Below are 17,500 nucleotides of genomic sequence, written 5' to 3'. Positions count from 1 at the left end.
AAAATAACCGAAAGCCAAAGCAGATTAGAATGTTACCGGGCCCTAAAAAGAGAATATAAACTGGCAGACTACCTCACGACCATCAGAGACACAAAACAGAGACAGACCCTCACCAGGTACAGACTAAGCGACCACCAACTGGAAATTGAAAAAGGCAGATACAAGAAATCCTGGCAGCCTAGAGAGAATAGAATATGCGATCAATGTCTGGCTGGCGAGGTTGAAACAGAAATGCATTTCCTCCTAAAATGCGAAAAATTCAACACATCAAGAAACATATTATTCAACAAGCTAAGCCAAACAACCCCAGATTTCAAGGAATTGGATGATCTGTCAAAATTGAGATTAGTCCTAGGAGAAGGAGACAGACCATACCTTGGGGCCAAATATGTAACAACATGTCACAACCTGAGGACTGTTTAAAAGTAAGACTGTTTAAAATTAATATTGAACGTACCAAATGAAGTAGAAAGACTGTTTAAAATTAATATTGTTTAAAAGTAATATTGTATATACCCAACAAATGTCAAATCGATTGACACCTACAGAATGTTGGAAAACTGTACCTTTTTGCTATGTAAGCTTTGGCAATATGGTTCTCTGTAAACTTTCATGCCAATAAAAGCATTTGAACTGAACTGACACACACAGAGAGAGAGGGAGAGAGAGAGAGACAGAGAGAGAGAGAGACAGAGAGAGAGTGATAGAAGGATGGAGACAAAGGAATGGTAGATACTGTTTTTATTATTAAATCTTAAGTATTATTAAAGTCACTCAGTTCCTCTCTCTCAGGAGATATCTGTACACTGACTGGTGTCTCTCAGTCCCTCTCTCTCAGGGAGATATCTGTACACTGACTGGTGTCTCTCAGTCCCTCTCTCTCAGGGAGATATCTGTACACTGACAGGTGTCTCTCAGTCCCTCTCTCTCAGCGAGATATCTGTACACTGACTGGTGTCTCTCATTCCCTCTCTCTCAGGGAGATATCTGTACACTGACTGGTGTCTCTCAGTCCCTCTCTCTCAGGGAGATATCTGTACACTGACTGGTGTCTCTCAGTCCCTCTCTCTCAGGGAGATATCTGTACACTGACTGGTGTCTCTCAGTCCCTCTCTCTCAGGGAGATATCTGTACACTGACTGGTGTCTCTCAGTCCCTCTCCCTCAGGGAGATATCTGTACACTGACTGGTGTCTCTCAGTCCCTCTCTCTCAGGGAGATATCTGTACACTGACTGGTGTCTCTCAGTCCCTCTCTCTCAGGGAGATATCTGTACACTGACTGGTGTCTCTCAGTCCCTCTCTCTCAGGGAGATATCTGTACACTGACTGGTGTCTCTCAGTCCCTCTCTCTCAGGGAGGTATCTGTACACTGACTGGTGTCTCTCAGTCCCTCTCTCTCAGGGAGATATCTGTATACTGACTGGTGTCTCTCAGTCCCTCTCTCTCAGGGAGGTATCTGTACACTGACTGGTGTCTCTCAGTCTCTCTCTCTCAGGGAGATATCTGTACACTGACTGGTGTCTCTCAGTCCCTCTCTCTCAGGGAGATATCTGTACACTGACTGGTGTCTCTCAGTCCCTCTCTCTCAGGGAGATATCTGTATACTGACTGGTGTCTCTCAGTCCCTCTCTCTCAGGGAGATATCTGTACACTGACTGGTGTCTCTCAGTCCCTCTCTCTCAGGGAGATAACTGTACACTGACTGGTGTCTCTCAGTCCCTCTCTCTCAGGGAGATATCTGTACACTGACTGGTGTCTCTCAGTCCCTTTCCCTCTGGGAGATATCTGCACACTGACTGGTGTCTCTCAGTCCCTCTCTCTCAGGGAGATATCTGTACACTGACTGGTGTCTCTCAGTCTCTCTCCCTCAGGGAGATATCTGTACACTGACTGATGTCTCTCAGTCCCTCTCTCTCAGGGAGATATCTGTACACTGACTGGTGTCTCTCAGTCCCTCTCTCTCAGGGAGATATCTGTACACTGACTGGTGTCTCTCAGTCCATCTCTCTCAGGGAGATATCTGTACATTGACTGGTGTCTGTCAGTCTCTCTCAAATTCAAATTCAAATTCAAATCGCTTTATTGGCATGATAAGGTACATCTTATGTTGCCAAAGCATCAAAATACATTTATGGTTGAACACATAAACGCAATTCTATTCATACAGTGTATAAACAGGTATATCCCTGAGTTTATAAATATACATTCGCATTGTTTATATATACTCTTTTCTTAGTTTACTGGTTGTCCCTCTGTTTATGGCAAGCTGTAACATAGTGTGCCGCCAGTGTTACACAGCTTCTCTCCTCTCCCAGTAGGTATGGGAGTTTTTGGTTGTCATTCAGATTTCTGAATTCAGGGCATATTTGTGAGAATTTTTGGTAGAAATTCTCCCTGATGCCCTGATATTTTCCACAGGCTGTGAGGAAGTGCATCTCTGTCTCCACTACTCCCTGACTGCAGTGAGAGCATATCCTGTCCTCTCTTGGTAGCCGGGTCTGCCTGTGTCTACCTTTTTCGATCGCTCGGCTATGTTTGCTAAGTCTGTACCTTGTCAAGGTTCTTCTCAGTTTGTTATCCTTTACCATGGTCAGGTAATCAGCTATGTTGTATTGTCTGTTTAGGGCCAGGTAGCAATTGAGTTTGCTTTGGGTTTTTGTTGTTTCTGCCCAATATGTCAGATATTTTTCCTTTTGCTTAGCGACGATTGTGTTGGGTCGAATTCTTTGTGTTACCCTGTCACTGTCCTGGGGCTGGTTATTGTTAGTAGTGTTAGTAGTTACTTCACTGAGTCCCAGGACTAGTTGACTGAGGGTATTCTTCTTTATGGTCAGCTCTTGGCATTTCAGGGCGTCGTAGTGATAGCATTGGGGGTTGCTCATTTGTAGGTGATTCCAAAATTTGGTGGCTCTTTTTTGGATAGTGATTATTAATGGATATTGGCCTAGTTCCGCCCTGCATGCATTGTTTACTGTTTTCCTTTGAGTCCGGAGGATACTTTTACAGAATTCTGCATGTAGGATCTCAATTGGGTGTTTGTCCCATTTTGCAAATTCTTGTTGTGTTAGCGGTCCCCATACCTCACTGCCATAGAGTGCAATTGGTTCAATTACTGATTTGAAAATTTTGAGCCAAATGCTAATTGGGATTTCTATTTGGATTGATTTTTTGATGGCATAGAAAGCCCTTCTTGCTTTCTCTTTCAGTTCATTCACAGCCAGTTTGAAGTTTCCCGTAGAACTGATTTTTAAGCCCAAGTATGTGTAGTTAGTGGTTTGTTCAATTTTGGTTGTTCCTAGTGTGAAATTTATTTTGGGTCCCTGATGTTTGGATCTTTGCTGGAACACAAGGACTTTGGTTTTTTGGGGATTTATTGTCAGGGCCCAAGTCTGGCAGTACGACTCCAGCAGGTCAAGGTTCTGCTGATTTCAGGGAGATATCCGTACTCTGACTGGTGTCTCTCAGTCCCTCTCTCTCAGGGAGATATCTGTACACTGACTGGTGTCTCTCAGTCCCTCTCTCTCAGGGAGATATCTGCACACTGACTGGTGTCTCAGTCCCTCTCTCTCAGGGAGATATCTGTACACTGACTGGTGTCTCAGTCCCTCTCTCTCAGGGAGATATCTGTACACTGACTGGTGTCTCTCAGTCCCTCTCTCTCAGGGAGATATCTGTACACTGACTGGTGTCTCTCAGTCCCTCTCTCTCAGGGAGATATCTGTACACTGACTGGTGTCTCTCAGTCTCTCTCTCTCAGGGAGATATCTGTACACTGACTGGTGTCTCTCAGTCCCTCTCTCTCGGGGAGATATCTGTACACTGACTGGTGTCTCTCAGTCCCTCTCTCTCAGGGAGATATCTGTACATTGACTGGTGTCTCTCAGTCTCTCTCTCTCAGGGAGATATCTGTACACTGACTGGTGTCTCTCAGTCCCTCTCTCTCAGGGAGATATCTGTACACTGACTGGTGTCTCTCAGTCCCTCTCTCTCTCGGGGAGATATCTGTACACTGACTGGTGTCTCTCAGTCCCTCTCCCTCAGGGAGATATCTGTGCACTGACTGGTGTCTCTCAGTCCCTCTCTCTCAGGGAGATATCTGTACACTGACTGGTGTCTCTCAGTCCCTCTCTCTCGGGGAGATATCTGTACACTGACTGGTGTCTCTCAGTCCCCTCTCTCTCAGGGAGATATCTGTACACTGACTGGTGTCTCAATCCCTCTCTCTCAGGGAGATATCTGTACACTGACTGGTGTCTCTCAGTCCCTCTCTCTCGGGGAGATATCTGTACACTGACTGGTGTCTCTCAGTCCCTCTCTCTCAGGGAGATATCTGTACATTGACTGGTGTCTCTCAGTCCCTCTCTCTCAGGGAGATAACTGTACACTGACTGGTGTCTCTCAGTCCCTCTCTCTCAGGGAGATATCTGTACACTGACTGGTGTCTCTCAGTCCCTCTCTCTCTCGGGGAGATATCTGTACACTGACTGGTGTCTCTCAGTCCCTCTCTCTCAGGGAGATATCTGTACACTGACTGGTGTCTCTCAGTCCCTCTCTCTCGCAGGGAGATATCTGTACACTGACTGGTGTCTCTCAGGGAGATATCTGTACAGTGATTGGTGTCTCTCAGTCCCTCTCTCTCTCAGGGAGATATCTGTACACTGACTGGTGTCTCTCAGTCCCTCTCCCTCAGGGAGATATCTGTACACTGACTGGTGTCTCTCAGTCCCTCTCTCTCTCGGGGAGATATCTGTGCACTGACTGGTGTCTCTCAGTCCCCAGTCGACACTCACAGAGGAAGCTGGAGTTGATGATCGCGTTGTTCCGGAGAAGTGGGATGTAGACGGGTGTTCCAATCCCCTCAGACCCTGCAATGAGACAAGAGGGATTCAAGCCCTCATCAATTGACCCCACTATCTCACGCCGTACCCCAATAACACACTCCACAACCCAATATCTTACCTCAACCCCAACATCGAAACATCGAAGATAGGAGCAGGAGTAGGCCATTCGGCCCCTCGAGCCTGCTCCGCCATTCAATGCGATCATGGCTGATCATCCAAATTCAGTACCCTGTCCCTGCCTTCTCCCCATATCCCTTGATCCCTTTAGCCTTAAGAAATATATCCAACTCTTTCTTGAATATATTTAATGAATTGGCCTCCACCGCCCTCTGTGGCAGAGAATTCCACAGGTTCACCACTCTCTGGGTGAAGAAATTCCTCCTCATTTCAGTCCTAAATGGCTTACCCCTTATCCTTAGACTGTGACCCCTGGTTCTGGACTCCCCGTCCATCGGGAACATCCTTCCTGCATCTAGTCTGTCCAGGCCTGACAGAATTTTATAGGTTTCGATGAGATCCCCTCTCAATCTTCTAAACTCCAGTGAGTATAAGCCCAATCGACCCAATCTCTCCTCATACATCTATCTAATATCAAACCCAAGAGAGCTTCATCAATTTACATTGAGTTAATGGAGTCTACGGCACAGAAAGATCCCATTCGGCCCCACCGGTCGATGCCGGTGTTTCTGCTCCACTCGAGTCTCCTCCCACCCCTCTTCATCTCACCCCATCACCAGATCCTTCTATTCCCTTCTCCCTCGTGTGTTTATCCAGCTTCCCCTTAAATGCATCTATACTATTCGCCTTGACCACTCCCTGTGGTAGCGAGTTCCACATTCTCACCACTCTCTGGGTAAAGAAGTTTCTCCTGAATTCCCGATTGGATTTATTAGTGACTATCTTATATTGATGGCCCCTAGTTCTGGTCTTGCCCGCAAGTGGAAACATCTTCTCTACGTCTACCCTATCGAACCCCTTCGTAATATTAAAGACCGCTATCAGGTCACCCCTCAGCCTTGTATTCATCCTTTCCTGCTTGTTATAACCTCTCAGTCTGGTATCAGCCCAGTAAATGTAGTAAAACATGGTCTTACCAAGGTATGTGGGGACCAGAACTGTGCACAGTGCTCCAAGTGTGGTCTAACCAAGGTATATGGAGACCAGAACTGTGCACAGTGCTCCAAGTGTGGTCTAACCAAGGTATATGGAGACCAGAACTGTGCACAATGCTCCAAGTGTGGTCTAACCAAGCTATATGGAGACCAGAACTGTGCACAGTGCTCCAAGTGCGGTCTAACCAAGGTATATGGAGACCAGAACTGTGCACAGTGCTCCAAGTGTGGTCTTACCAAGGTATGTGGGGACCAGAACTGTGCACAGTGCTCCAAGTGTGGTCTAACCAAGGGATACGGAGACTAGAACTGTGCACAGTGCTCCAAGTGTGGTCTAACCAAGGTATCTGGAGACCAGAACTGTGCACAGTGCTCCAAGTGTGGTCTAACCAAGGTATCTGGAGACCAGAACTGTGCACAGTGCTCCAAGTGTGGACTAACCCAGGTATATGGAGACCAGAACTGTGCACGGTGCTCCAAGTGTGGTCTAACCAAGGTATATGGAGACCAGAACTGTGCACAATGCTCCAAGTGTGGTCTAACCAAGGTATCTGGAGACCAGAACTTTGCACAGTGCTCCAAGTGTGATCTAACCAAGATATATGGAGACCAGAACTGTGCATGGTGCTCCAAGTGTGGTCTAACCAAGGTATATGGGGACCAGAACTGTGCACAGTGCTCCAAGTGTGGTCTAACCAAGGTATATGGAGACCAGAACTGTGCACAGTGCTCCAAGTGTGGTCTAACCAAGGTATCTGGAGACCAGAACTGTGCACAGTGCTCCAAGTGTGGTCTAACCAAGGTAGATGGAGACCAGAACTGTGCATAGTGCTCCAAGTGTGGTCTAACCAAGGTATACGGAGACCAGAACTGTGCACAGCGCTCCAAATGTGGTCTAACCAAGGTATATGGAGACGAAAACTGTGCACAGTGCTCCAGGTGTGGTCTAACCAAGGTATATGGAGACCAGAACTGTGCACAATGCTCCAAGTGTGGTCGAACCAAGGTATCTGGAGACCAGAACTGTGCACAGTGCTCCAGGTGCGGTCTAACCAAGGTATATGGAGACCAGAACAGTGCACAGTGCTCCAAGTGCGGTCTAACCAAGGTATATGGAGACCAGAACAGTGCACAGTGCTCCAAGTGCGGTCTAACCAAGGTATATGGAGACCAGAACTGTGCACAGTGCTCCAAGTGTGGTCTAACCAAGGTATATGGAGACCAGAACTGTGCACAGTGCTCCAAGTGTGGTCTAACCAAGGTATATGGAGACCAGAACTGTGCACAGTGCTCCAAGTGTGGTCTAACCAAGGTATATGGAGGCCAGAACTGTGCACAGTGCTCCAAGTGTGGTCTAACCAAGGTATATGGAGACCAGAACTGTGCACAGTACTCCAAGTGTGGTCTAACCAAGGTATATGGAGACCAGAACTGTGCACAGTGCTCCAAGTGTGGTCTAACCAAGGTATATGGAGACCAGAACTGTGCACAGTACTCCAAGTGTGGTCTAACCAAGGTATATGGAGACCAGAACTGTGCACAGTGCTCCAAGTGTGGTCTAACCAAGGTATATGGAGACTAGAACTGTGCACAGTGCTCCAAGTGTGGTCTAACCAAGGTATATGGAGACCAGAACTGTGCACAGTGCTCCAAGTGTGGTCTAACCAAGGTAGATGGAGACCAGAACTGTGCATAGTGCTCCAGGTGTGGTCTAACCAAGGTATATGGAGACCAGAACTGTGCACAGTGCTCCAAGTGTAGTCTAACCAAGGTATATGGAGACCAGAACTGTGCACAGTGCTCCAAGTGCGGTCTAACCAAGGTATATGGAGACCAGAACTGTGCACAGTGCTCCAAGTGTGGTCTAACCAAGGTATATGGAGACCAGAACTGTGCACAGTGCTCCAAGTGTGGTCGAACCAAGGTATATGGAGACCAGAACTGTGCACAGTGCTCCAAGTGTGGTCTAACCAAGGTATATGGGGACCAGAGCTGTGCGTAGTGCTCCGAGTGTGATCTAACCAAGGGATATGGAACCTTGGATCTGTGTGTTCGTATATGTCCTATTTGTACAGCTGGTGTCCTGTAAAGATCTGGTAGAGTTCAATTATAGCCCTTTCCAGCACTGGGGCATCTATGTGGCTGGAGATAGGGTTGTCTACCTGACCGTACCACGGTTCGATACAAGTTTAACATAACTTTCTTGATAAGGCATCTTTCAATAGACTCTGAGACACTCACTCTCCACTCTCACGAGGATCAGCAGCTCTCGGTCGCTCAGTAATTCAGAGGCGTATCGATTCGGGAATATGGCAAGCTGTTTGACCATCCCAGATTCATCGCTCAAATCAATTTCCACTGAAATAGACAATCTCGGTTAGATACAGAGTAAAGCTCCCTCTACATTGTCCCATCAAACACTCCCAGGGCAGGTACAGCACGGGTTAGATACAGAGTAAAGCTCCCTCTACACGGTCCCATCAAACACTCCCAGGGCAGGTACAGCACGGGGTTAGATACAGAGTAAAGCTCCCTCTACACTGCCCCATCAAACACTCCCAGGGCAGGTACAGCACGGGTTAGATACAGAGTAAAGCTCCCTCTACACGGTCCCATCAAACACTCCCAGGGCAGGTACAGCACGGGGTTAGATACAGAGTAAAGCTCCCTCTACACTGTCCCATCAAACACTCGCAAGGCAGGTACAGCACGGGGTTAGATACAGAGTAAAACTCCCTCTACACTGTCCCATCAAACAATCCCAGGACAGGTACAGCACGGGTTAGATACAGAGTAAAGCTCCCTCTACACTGTCCCATCAAACACTCCCAGGGCAGGTACAGCACGGGTTAGATACAGAGTAGAGCTCCCTCTACACTGTCCCATCAAACACTCCCAGGGCAGGTACAGCACGGGTTAGATACAGAGTAAAGCTCCCTCTACATTGTCCCCATCAAACACTCCCAGGGCAGGTACAGCACGGGTTAGATACAGAGTAAAGCTCCCTCTACACTGTCCCATCAAACACTCCCAGGGTAGGTACAGCACGGGGTTAGATACAGAGTAAAGCTCCTTCTACACTGTCCCATCAAACACTCGCAAGGCAGGTACAGCACGGGGTTAGATACAGAGTAAAACTCCCTCTACACTGTCCCATCAAACACTCCCAGGGCAGGTACAGCACGGGGTTAGATACAGAGTAAAGCTCCCTCTACACTCTCCCATCAAACACTCCCAGGGCAGGTACAGCACGGGGTTAGATACAGAGTAAAGCTCCCTCTACACTGTCCCATCAAACACTCCCAGGGCAGGTACAGCACGGGGTTAGATACAGAGTAAAGCTCCCTCTACACTGTTCCATCAAACACTCCCAGGGCAGGTACAGCACGGGGTTAGATACAGAGTAAAGCTCCCTCTACACTCTCCCATCAAACACTCCCAGGGCAGGTACAGCACGGGGTTAGATACAGAGTAAAACTCCCTCTACACTGTCCCATCAAACACTCCCAGGACAGGTACAGCACGGGTTAGATACAGAGTAAAGCTCCCTCTACACTGTCCCATCAAACACTCCCAGGGCAGGTACAGCACAGGGTTAGATACAGAGTAAAGCTCCCTCTACACTGTCCCATCAAACACTCCCAGGGCAGGTACAGCACGGGGTTAGATACAGAGTAAAACTCCCTCTACACTGTCCCATCAAACACTCCCAGGACAGGTACAGCACGGGTTAGATACAGAGTAAAGCTCCCTCTACACTGTCCCATCAAACACTCCCAGGGCAGGTACAGCACAGGGTTAGATACAGAGTAAAGCTCCCTCTACACTGTCCCATCAAACACTCCCGGGGCAGGTACAGCACGGGTTAGATACAGAGTAAAGCTCCCTCTACACTGTCCCATCAAACACTCCCAGGGCAGGGACAGCAGGGGTTAGATACAGAGTAAAGCTCCCTCTACACTGTCCCATCAAACACTCCCAGGGCAGGTACAGCACGGGTTAGATACAGAGTAAAGCTCCCTCTACACTGTCCCATCAAACACTCCCAGGGCAGGTACAGCACGGGTTAGATACAGAGTAAAGCTCCCTCTACACTGTCCCATCAAACACTCCCAGGGCAGGTACAGCACGGGTTAGATACAGAGTAAAGCTCCCTCTACACTGTCCCATCAAACACTCCCAGGGCAGGTACAGCACGGGGTCAGATACAGAGTAAAGCTCCCTCTACACTGTCCCATCAAACACTCCCAGGGCAGGTACAGCATGGGGTTAGATACAGAGTAAAGCTCCCTCTACACTGTCCCATCAAACACTCCCAGGGCAGGTACAGCACGGGTTTTACCTTCAGGACTGCAGGAGCAATGAGCCCTGATGTATTCCAGTAACAATTGAATGCGGCATCGAATATTCAGCAAGAGAGACTGGTTATCTGTGGGGGGAGCAGAATAGAGAACCAGTCAGTGAACGAACGCCTCTCCTGGTGCGGTACCGGGCCTGACGCACACAGGCACAGGAAGAGCACAAGTCCCGTGAACCGGCCTGTGCTGGCGTAGCCAGTCGCAGGCTCCAGCCCGCAAACCGATCACTCACCGCCATGCTTAAGTGTCACAAACATCTGCAGCTGCCTTTATCCGTGGCCGGCGAGCAGATGAATGCTTGCCGGTGCCCTCCGACCCTTGAACACCCCGCACCGTCCCGCCGTGTTGCCGAAAGGGGACGGTTCCCGGCCTACCAAAGCCCGGCCTTTGCAAAGCGAGACTGAATCGGAGAAGCGATTCGAAGGGAGAGAGAGAAGCAGAGATCTAGATCTCCCCTTCCTCCTCCCTGCCCGTTCCGCCCTCCCCCTGCTCCACCGTCCCCGCTCGGTAACCACAACAGCTCGATGCTGCCGAGGAGGCTCGGTTGCTAAGGAAGGCCTCGCTCCCGGTTTGCTGCCGTTGCCATGGGCGCGACCCTGTGGACCCCCCCCCAATCTTCTATTCTCTTGCTGTCACTTGCTTCCACACAGAGAGAGAGAGAAAGAGAAAGATGGCCGGGGAATTTGCCCGCTTGCCGTTTTCAGAGCAGTCTCGAAGCAATCGAGGGCCGGGTTTTGATGCACCGTACTAGGCCCGGCGGCCATTTTGTGGGCGCTCTCTCTCTCTCTCTCTCCCCCGGTTTTTCCGGAGCCGTTTCTCACGACCGTCTTGTCTCGCTTAGAGGAGTCTTTTCGACTGATTAAATGCTCCTTGAATGTTGTGAGGGTTCCTGCCTCGACCACTCTTTCAGGCAGTGAGTTCCAGATTCCAACCACCCTCTGGGTGAAAAGGTTTTTCCTCAAAACCCCTCTAAACCTCCTGCCCCTTACCTTGAAACTATGCCCCCTGGTTATTGACCCCTCTACTAAGGGGGAAAGTTGCTTTCTATCTACCCTATCTATGCCCCTCATAATTCTGCACACCTCAATCAGGTCCCCCCTCAGCCTTCTCTGCTCTAAGGAAAACAACCCCAGCCTGTCCAGTCTCTCTTCATAGCTGAGGCGCTCCAGCCCAGGTAACATCCTGGTGAATCTGCTCTGCACCCTCTCCAATGCAATCTCATCCTTCCTATAGTGTGGCGACCAGAACTGCACACAGTATTCCAGCTGTGGCCTAACTAGCGTTTTGTACAGCTCCATCATAACCTCCCTGCTCGTATATTCTATGCCTCGGCTAATGAAGGCAAGGATCCCATATGCCTTTTTAACCACCTTATCTACCTGTCCTGCTGTCTTCAGGGATCTGTGTACATGCACACCAAGGTCCCACCTCAGGAACAGGAGGAGGCCCATTCAGCCCCTCGAGCCTGTTACACAGGAAGAGGCCCATTCAGCCCCTCGAGCCTGTTACACAGGAGGAGGAGGCCCATTCACTCCCCTCGAGCCTGTTACACAGAAACAGGAGGAGGCCCATTCAGTCCCGCTCGAGCCTGTTACACAGGAACAGGAGGAGGCCATTCAGCCCCTCAAGACTGTTACACAGGAACAGGAGGAGGCCCATTCAGCCCCTCGAGCCTCTTACACAGGAACAGGAGGAGGCCCATTCAGCCTCTCGAGCCTGTTACACAGGAACAGGAGGAGGCCCATTCAGCCCCGCTCGAGCCTGTTACACAGGAACAGGAGGAGGCCCATTCAGTCCCGCTCGAGCCTGTTACACAGGAACAGGAGGAGGCCATTCAGCCCCTCAAGACTGTTACACAGGAACAGGAGGAGGCCCATTCAGCCCCTCGAGCCTGTTACACAGGAACAGGAGGAGGCCCATTCAGCCCCTCGAGCCTGTTACACAGGAACAGGAGGAGGCCCATTCAGCCCCTTGAGCCTGTTACACAGGAACAGGAGGAGGCCCATTCAGCCCCTCGAGCCTGTTACACAGGAGGAGGCCCATTCAGCCCCTCGAGCCTGCTACACAGGAACAGGAGGAGGCCCATTCAGCCCCTCGAGCCTGTTACACAGGAACAGGAGGAGGCCCATTCAGCCCCTCGAGCCTGTTACACAGGAACAGGAGGAGGCCCATTCAGCTCCTTGAGCCTGTTACACAGGAACAGGAGGAGGCCCATTCAGCCCCTCGAGCCTGCTACACAGGAGGAGGCCCATTCAGCCCCTCGAGCCTGCTACACAGGAGGAGGCCCATTCACCCCTCGAGCCTGTTACACAGAAACAGGAGGAGGCCCATTCAGTCCCGCTTGAGCCTGTTACACAGCAACAGGAGGAGGCCCATTCAGCCCCTCGAGCCTGTTACACAGGAACAGGAGGAGGCCCATTCAGCCCCTCGAGCCTGTTACACAGGAACAGGAGGAGGCCCATTCAGCCCCTCGAGCCTGTTACACAGGAACAGGAGGAGGCCCATTCAGCACCTTGAGCCTGTTGCACATGAACAGGAGGAGGCCCATTCAGCCCCTCGAGCCTGTTACACAGGATTAGGAGGAGGCCCACTCAGCCCTTCGAGCCTGTTACACAGGAACAGGAGGAGGACCATTCAGCCCCTCGAGCCTGTTACACAGGAACAGGAGGAGGCCCATTCAGCCCCTCAAGCCTGTTACACAGGAACAGGAGGAGGCCATTCAGCCCCTCGAGCCTGTTACACAGGAACAGGAGGAGGCCATTCAGCCCCTCGAGCCTGTTACACAGGAACAGGAGGAGTCCCATTCAGCACCTCGAGCCTGTTACACAGGAACAGGAGGAGTCCCATTCAGCACCTCGAGCCTGTTGCACATGAACAGGAGGATGCCCATTCAGCCCCTCGAGCCTGTTACACAGGATCAGGAGGAGGCCCATTCAGCCCCTCGAGCCTGTTACACAGGAACAGGAGGAGGCCCATTCAGCCCCTCGAGCCTGTTATACAGGAACAGGAGGAGGCCATTCAATTAGAGGAGCGCAAATATCTCGGGATGGGTGTGTTGTGGGGCTGGAGGAGGTTACAGAGATAGGGAGGGTTGTAGGGCTGGAGGAGGTTACAGAGATAGGGAGGGTTGTAGGGCTGGAGGAGGTTACAGAGATAGGGAGGGGTGTGGGGGTTGGAGGAGGTTACAGAGATAGGGAGGGTTGTAGGGACTGGAAGTGGTTACAGAGATAGGGAGGGTTGTAGGGGCTGGAGGAGGTTACGGAGATAGGGAAGGGTGTAGGGGCTGGAGGAGGTTACAGGAATAGGGAGGGGTGTAGAGGCTGGAGGAGGTTACAGAGATAGGGAGGGTTGTAGGGGCTGGAGGAGGTTACAGAGATAGGGAGGGTTGTAGGGGCTGGAGGAGGTTACAGAGATAGGGAGGGGTGTACGACTGGAGGAGGTTACAGAGATAGGGAGGGGTGTAGGGGCTGGAGGAGGTTGCAGAGATAGGGAGGGTGTAGGGGCTGGAGGAGGTTACAGAGATAGGGAGGTGTGTCGGGGCTGGAGGAGGTTACAGAGATAGGGAGGGTTGAGGGCCATGGAGGGATTTGAAAACAAGGATGAGAATTTTGAAATTGAGGCGCTGCTTAACCAGGAGCCAATGTAGAGCACAGCGGAGATGGGCGGACGGGACTTGGTGCCAATATATAATTGCAGCAAGATGTCCTTATTTTTACACTCTAATTTGCAATAAAGGCCACCCTACAATTTTGTGGTGTTAATAATCTTAAATTAGCACTTTTAATTATAAAAATATTACTGATTTCTCAATAGTGGATTGTTCTACCTAATTTCTTGTTTATTGTTAATAATTGATCACAGGCTTTAATAAAGAATTTTAACTCCACGAATGAGCATCAGGGACAAAATTCTGGGCTGGTCCCGGATTCGAACCCTCCACCAACACGCACAAAGAAGCTGGTGGATAAGCAAAGATGGCGCCGCCTGTTCTAGACGGTAATGCGAAGCCGAGGGGACCGCACATCTGCCAGCACGTTACGTCACATCCGCCCATGTCTGGGCAAGCATCGGGCTCGGAGGAAAATCAAAGATGGCGTCCTACTCAACGTCAACAGGCCGCGACAAACTGGTAAATCAAAGATGGCGGCCTGCCGTTCAACTCAAGGGCAATGAAGCCGCCCCCTGATGTCACTGCGAGCGCGACACAGGGTAAATCAAAGATGGCGTTGCTGTGGAGGTCAGTGTTACTGAAGACTGATGTACATTTAAAAATTATTCTCGTCTTTTTATTGATTGAAAAGCTTTTTTTTTCAAAGTTTTGAGGGTGAATTAAATGCCCTGGGTTGGAATTTAATCAAATACATGATTTTGGAGGGTTTGCATTAGCTTATATTGGCAAATGAGACATTTAAAGGTATTTATTTAAAGGGGAGGGCTAATGTTTAATTACAGGCAGTGAATAAATCTCCCAACCCAGGCAGTAATTTTTATATCTGTAACAAATGTTTAGTAACCTTTCCCTGCACCCCCCACCACCTACTTGGATTTTTACAGTGGGGAAATTCCTATGTAAACTGTCACGCCACAGTTGTGCCTTGCTGGCCAGTTGGGGGGCGCTGCAGCTGTGGCGTGACATGCACGGGTTTACATAGGAAGTCTCCCTTGTGAATGTGGACCGAGGATTTGCCTAACCCAATATAACCCCCCCCCCCCCCGCCCCCCAGAATACACTCGGCCTTGACTCCCAGTGCGCAATGCCACGGGAGATCTACGAGTGACGTCCGTCTCTTCATAAGAATAACGTGCATTTATATAGTGCCTGCAACGTAGTAAAACGTCCCAAGTCGCTTCATAGGAGCGATTATCAAACAAAATCTGACACCGAGCCACTTAAAGACATACTTGCTCTCGAGTCAGTACAAAGAAGGTTCACTCGGTTAATCCCGGGGATGAGGGGGATGGACATATGAGGAGAGGTTGAGTAAATTGGGACTCTACTCATTGGAGTTCAGAAGAATGAGAGGCGATCTTATTGAAACATATAAGATTGTGAAGGGGTTGGATCAGGTGGATGTTCCCGATGATGGGTGAAACTAGAACTAGGGGGCATAGTCTTAGAATAAGGGGCTGCTCTTTCAAAACTGAGATGAGGAGGAACTACTTCACTCAGAGGGTGGTAGGTCCATGGAATATGCTGCCCCAAAAAGCTGTAGAAGCTACATCGTTACATAAATTTAAACAGAAATAGACAGTTTCCTCGAAGTAAAGGGAATTAAGGGTTACGGGGAGCGGGCAGGAATTTGGACATGAGTCTAGGTTCGGATCGGTCATGGCCCTGTGGGTAGCGGAGCGGGCCCAGGGGCCGTGTAGCCTGATCCTGCTCCTATTTCGTGTGTCTATTTCTGTTAGATTCAGGAGATGGTTCTGTGATAGTGGATTGGCGGTTAGGATCAGATCAGCCATGATCTTATTGAATGGCGGAGCAGGCTCGAGGGGCCGAATGGCCGACTCCTGCTCCTATTGCTTATGTTCTTATGTTAAGGAGATATTAGGACAGGTGACAAAGAGGTCGGTTCTAAGGAGCGTCTTAAAGGAGGAGAGAGAGGCGGAGAGGTTTAGGGAGGGAATTCCAGAGCTCAGGGCCCCAGGCAGCTGAAGGCACGGCCGCCAATGGTAAAAGAAGAGAGACTTGTATTTATATAGCGCCCCAAAGCTCTTTAGGAACACAGGAACAGGAGGAGGCCCATTCAGCCCCTTTAGCCTGTTACACAGGAACAGGAGGAGGCCCATTCAGCCCCTCGAGCCTGTTACACAGGAACAGGAGGAGGCCCATTCAGCCCCTCGAGCCTGTTCCGCCATTCAATGAGATCATGTCTGATCTGGGGCCAACACCATCCAGCCGCCTTTGACCCATATCCCTCAATACCTTTGGTTCACAGAAAGCTATCAATCTGCGATTTAACATTAACAATCGATCCCCAGCATCAATTGCCGCTTGCGGAAGAGAGTTCCAAACTTCGACCAACCTTTGTGTGTCGAAGTGTTTGCTAATTCTCTCTCTCTGTGTGTCTCTCTCCCTTCTTCTCTCTCTCTCTGCACCTCTGCCCTGTGGATCAGCCACAGACTATGCTTGGCTTGTATTGATTCTCTCTCTCTCTCTCGCAGGGAGGCGAGCCGCCGGTGTTTGCGGATTCCGCTCTCAACCGTCTTCTGTGCGCGACGGTGAGTAACACCGGGGGGGGGGGGGGGGGTGCGGTCGGGGGGGGGGTTCAGGGGGTCATGCTTGTTTCAGGGTTCCTTGGCGATCTCTTTCCTGGCGGATTAATTGGGTGCGAGTTCCACCCTTGCCCCTTGGCGAGTGTCCCTGCGGTCCTCCCTCCTCGGTGGGTCAGCCCAGACGCTGTTGTGGTTGCGGGCTGTTTCGACTATGGCGGCATCGCAGATGATTTCCTGCTTCAGTTTGGGGGGGGGGCGAGGTGTCCCCACGGTTTGGGGGGGGGGGGAGGAGTCCCCACGGTTTGGGGGGGGGAGGAGTCCCCACGGTTTGGGGGGGGGGCGAGGAGTCCCCACGGTCTGGGGGGGGCGAGGTGTCCCCACGGTTTGGGGGGGGGGAGGAGTCCCCACGGTTTGGGGGGGGGGCGAGGAGTCCCCACGGTTGGGGGGGGCGAGTGTCCCCACGGTTTGAGGGGGGGGGGGAGGAGTCCCCACGGTTTGGGGGGGGGGAGGAGTCCCCACGGTTGGGGGGGGGGGGGAGGTGTCCCCACGGTTTGGGGGGGGGGAGGAGTCTCCACGGTGTGGGGGGGGGGGAGGAGTCCCCACGGTTTGGGGGGGGGGAGGTGTCCCCACGGCTTGGGGGGGGGGAGGAGTCCCCACGGTTTGGGGGGGGGGAGGAGTCCCCACGGTTTGGGGGGGGGGGAGGTGTCCCCACGGTTTGGGGGGGGGGGGAGGAGTCCCCACGGTTTGGGGGGGGGGAGGAGTCCCCACGGTTTGTGGGGGGGGGAGGTGTCCCCACGGTTTGGGGGGGGGGCGAGGTGTCCCCACGGTCTGGGGGGGGGTGGCGAGGTGTCCCCACGGTCTGGGGGGGGGGGCGAGGAGTCCCCACGGTTTGGGGGGGGGGGGCGAGGAGACCCCACGGTTTGGGGGGGGCGAGGAGACCCCACGGTCTGGGGGGGGGGGCGAGGAGTCCCC

The 17,500-nt window shown here is 51.2% G+C and overlaps 2 protein-coding genes across 4 annotated transcripts in view; one reads left to right on the top strand and one right to left on the bottom strand.

Moving 5' to 3' along the window:
* The window catches only part of LOC147087078 (myelin protein P0-like), an 80,713-nt gene extending 69,532 nt beyond the window's left edge, over positions 1–11,181 (bottom strand). The window contains exons 1-5 of one of the 3 annotated variants that reach the window (XM_085978193.1): positions 10,545–11,181; positions 10,297–10,383; positions 8,196–8,312; positions 4,792–4,866; positions 1–178 (exon numbers count right to left, since the gene is read on the bottom strand). The exon at positions 1–178 is cut by the window's left edge and continues 11 nt beyond it. In XM_085978193.1, coding sequence (XP_085834319.1) covers positions 69–178; positions 4,792–4,866; positions 8,196–8,312; positions 10,297–10,383; positions 10,545–10,569 — 414 coding nt within the window. In that variant the 5' untranslated portion in view covers positions 10,570–11,181 and the 3' untranslated portion in view covers positions 1–68. The remainder of the gene's footprint in view (positions 179–4,791; positions 4,867–8,195; positions 8,313–10,296; positions 10,384–10,544) is intronic. The other 2 variants (XM_085978194.1, XM_085978191.1) reach the window with 2 other exon arrangements.
* Positions 1–17,500, top strand: part of LOC147087077 (myelin protein P0-like) — a 110,447-nt gene that overhangs the window by 89,881 nt on the left and 3,066 nt on the right. The window lies entirely within an intron of this gene.

Source organism: Somniosus microcephalus, unplaced genomic scaffold (genome assembly GCF_052327205.1).
Source record: "Somniosus microcephalus isolate GS21.2 unplaced genomic scaffold, FLI_Smic_1.0 unresolved_chr6, whole genome shotgun sequence".
In the NCBI taxonomy this organism is placed as follows: Eukaryota; Metazoa; Chordata; class Chondrichthyes; order Squaliformes; family Somniosidae; genus Somniosus; species Somniosus microcephalus.
This window is presented reverse-complemented; position numbering and strand designations above follow the sequence as displayed.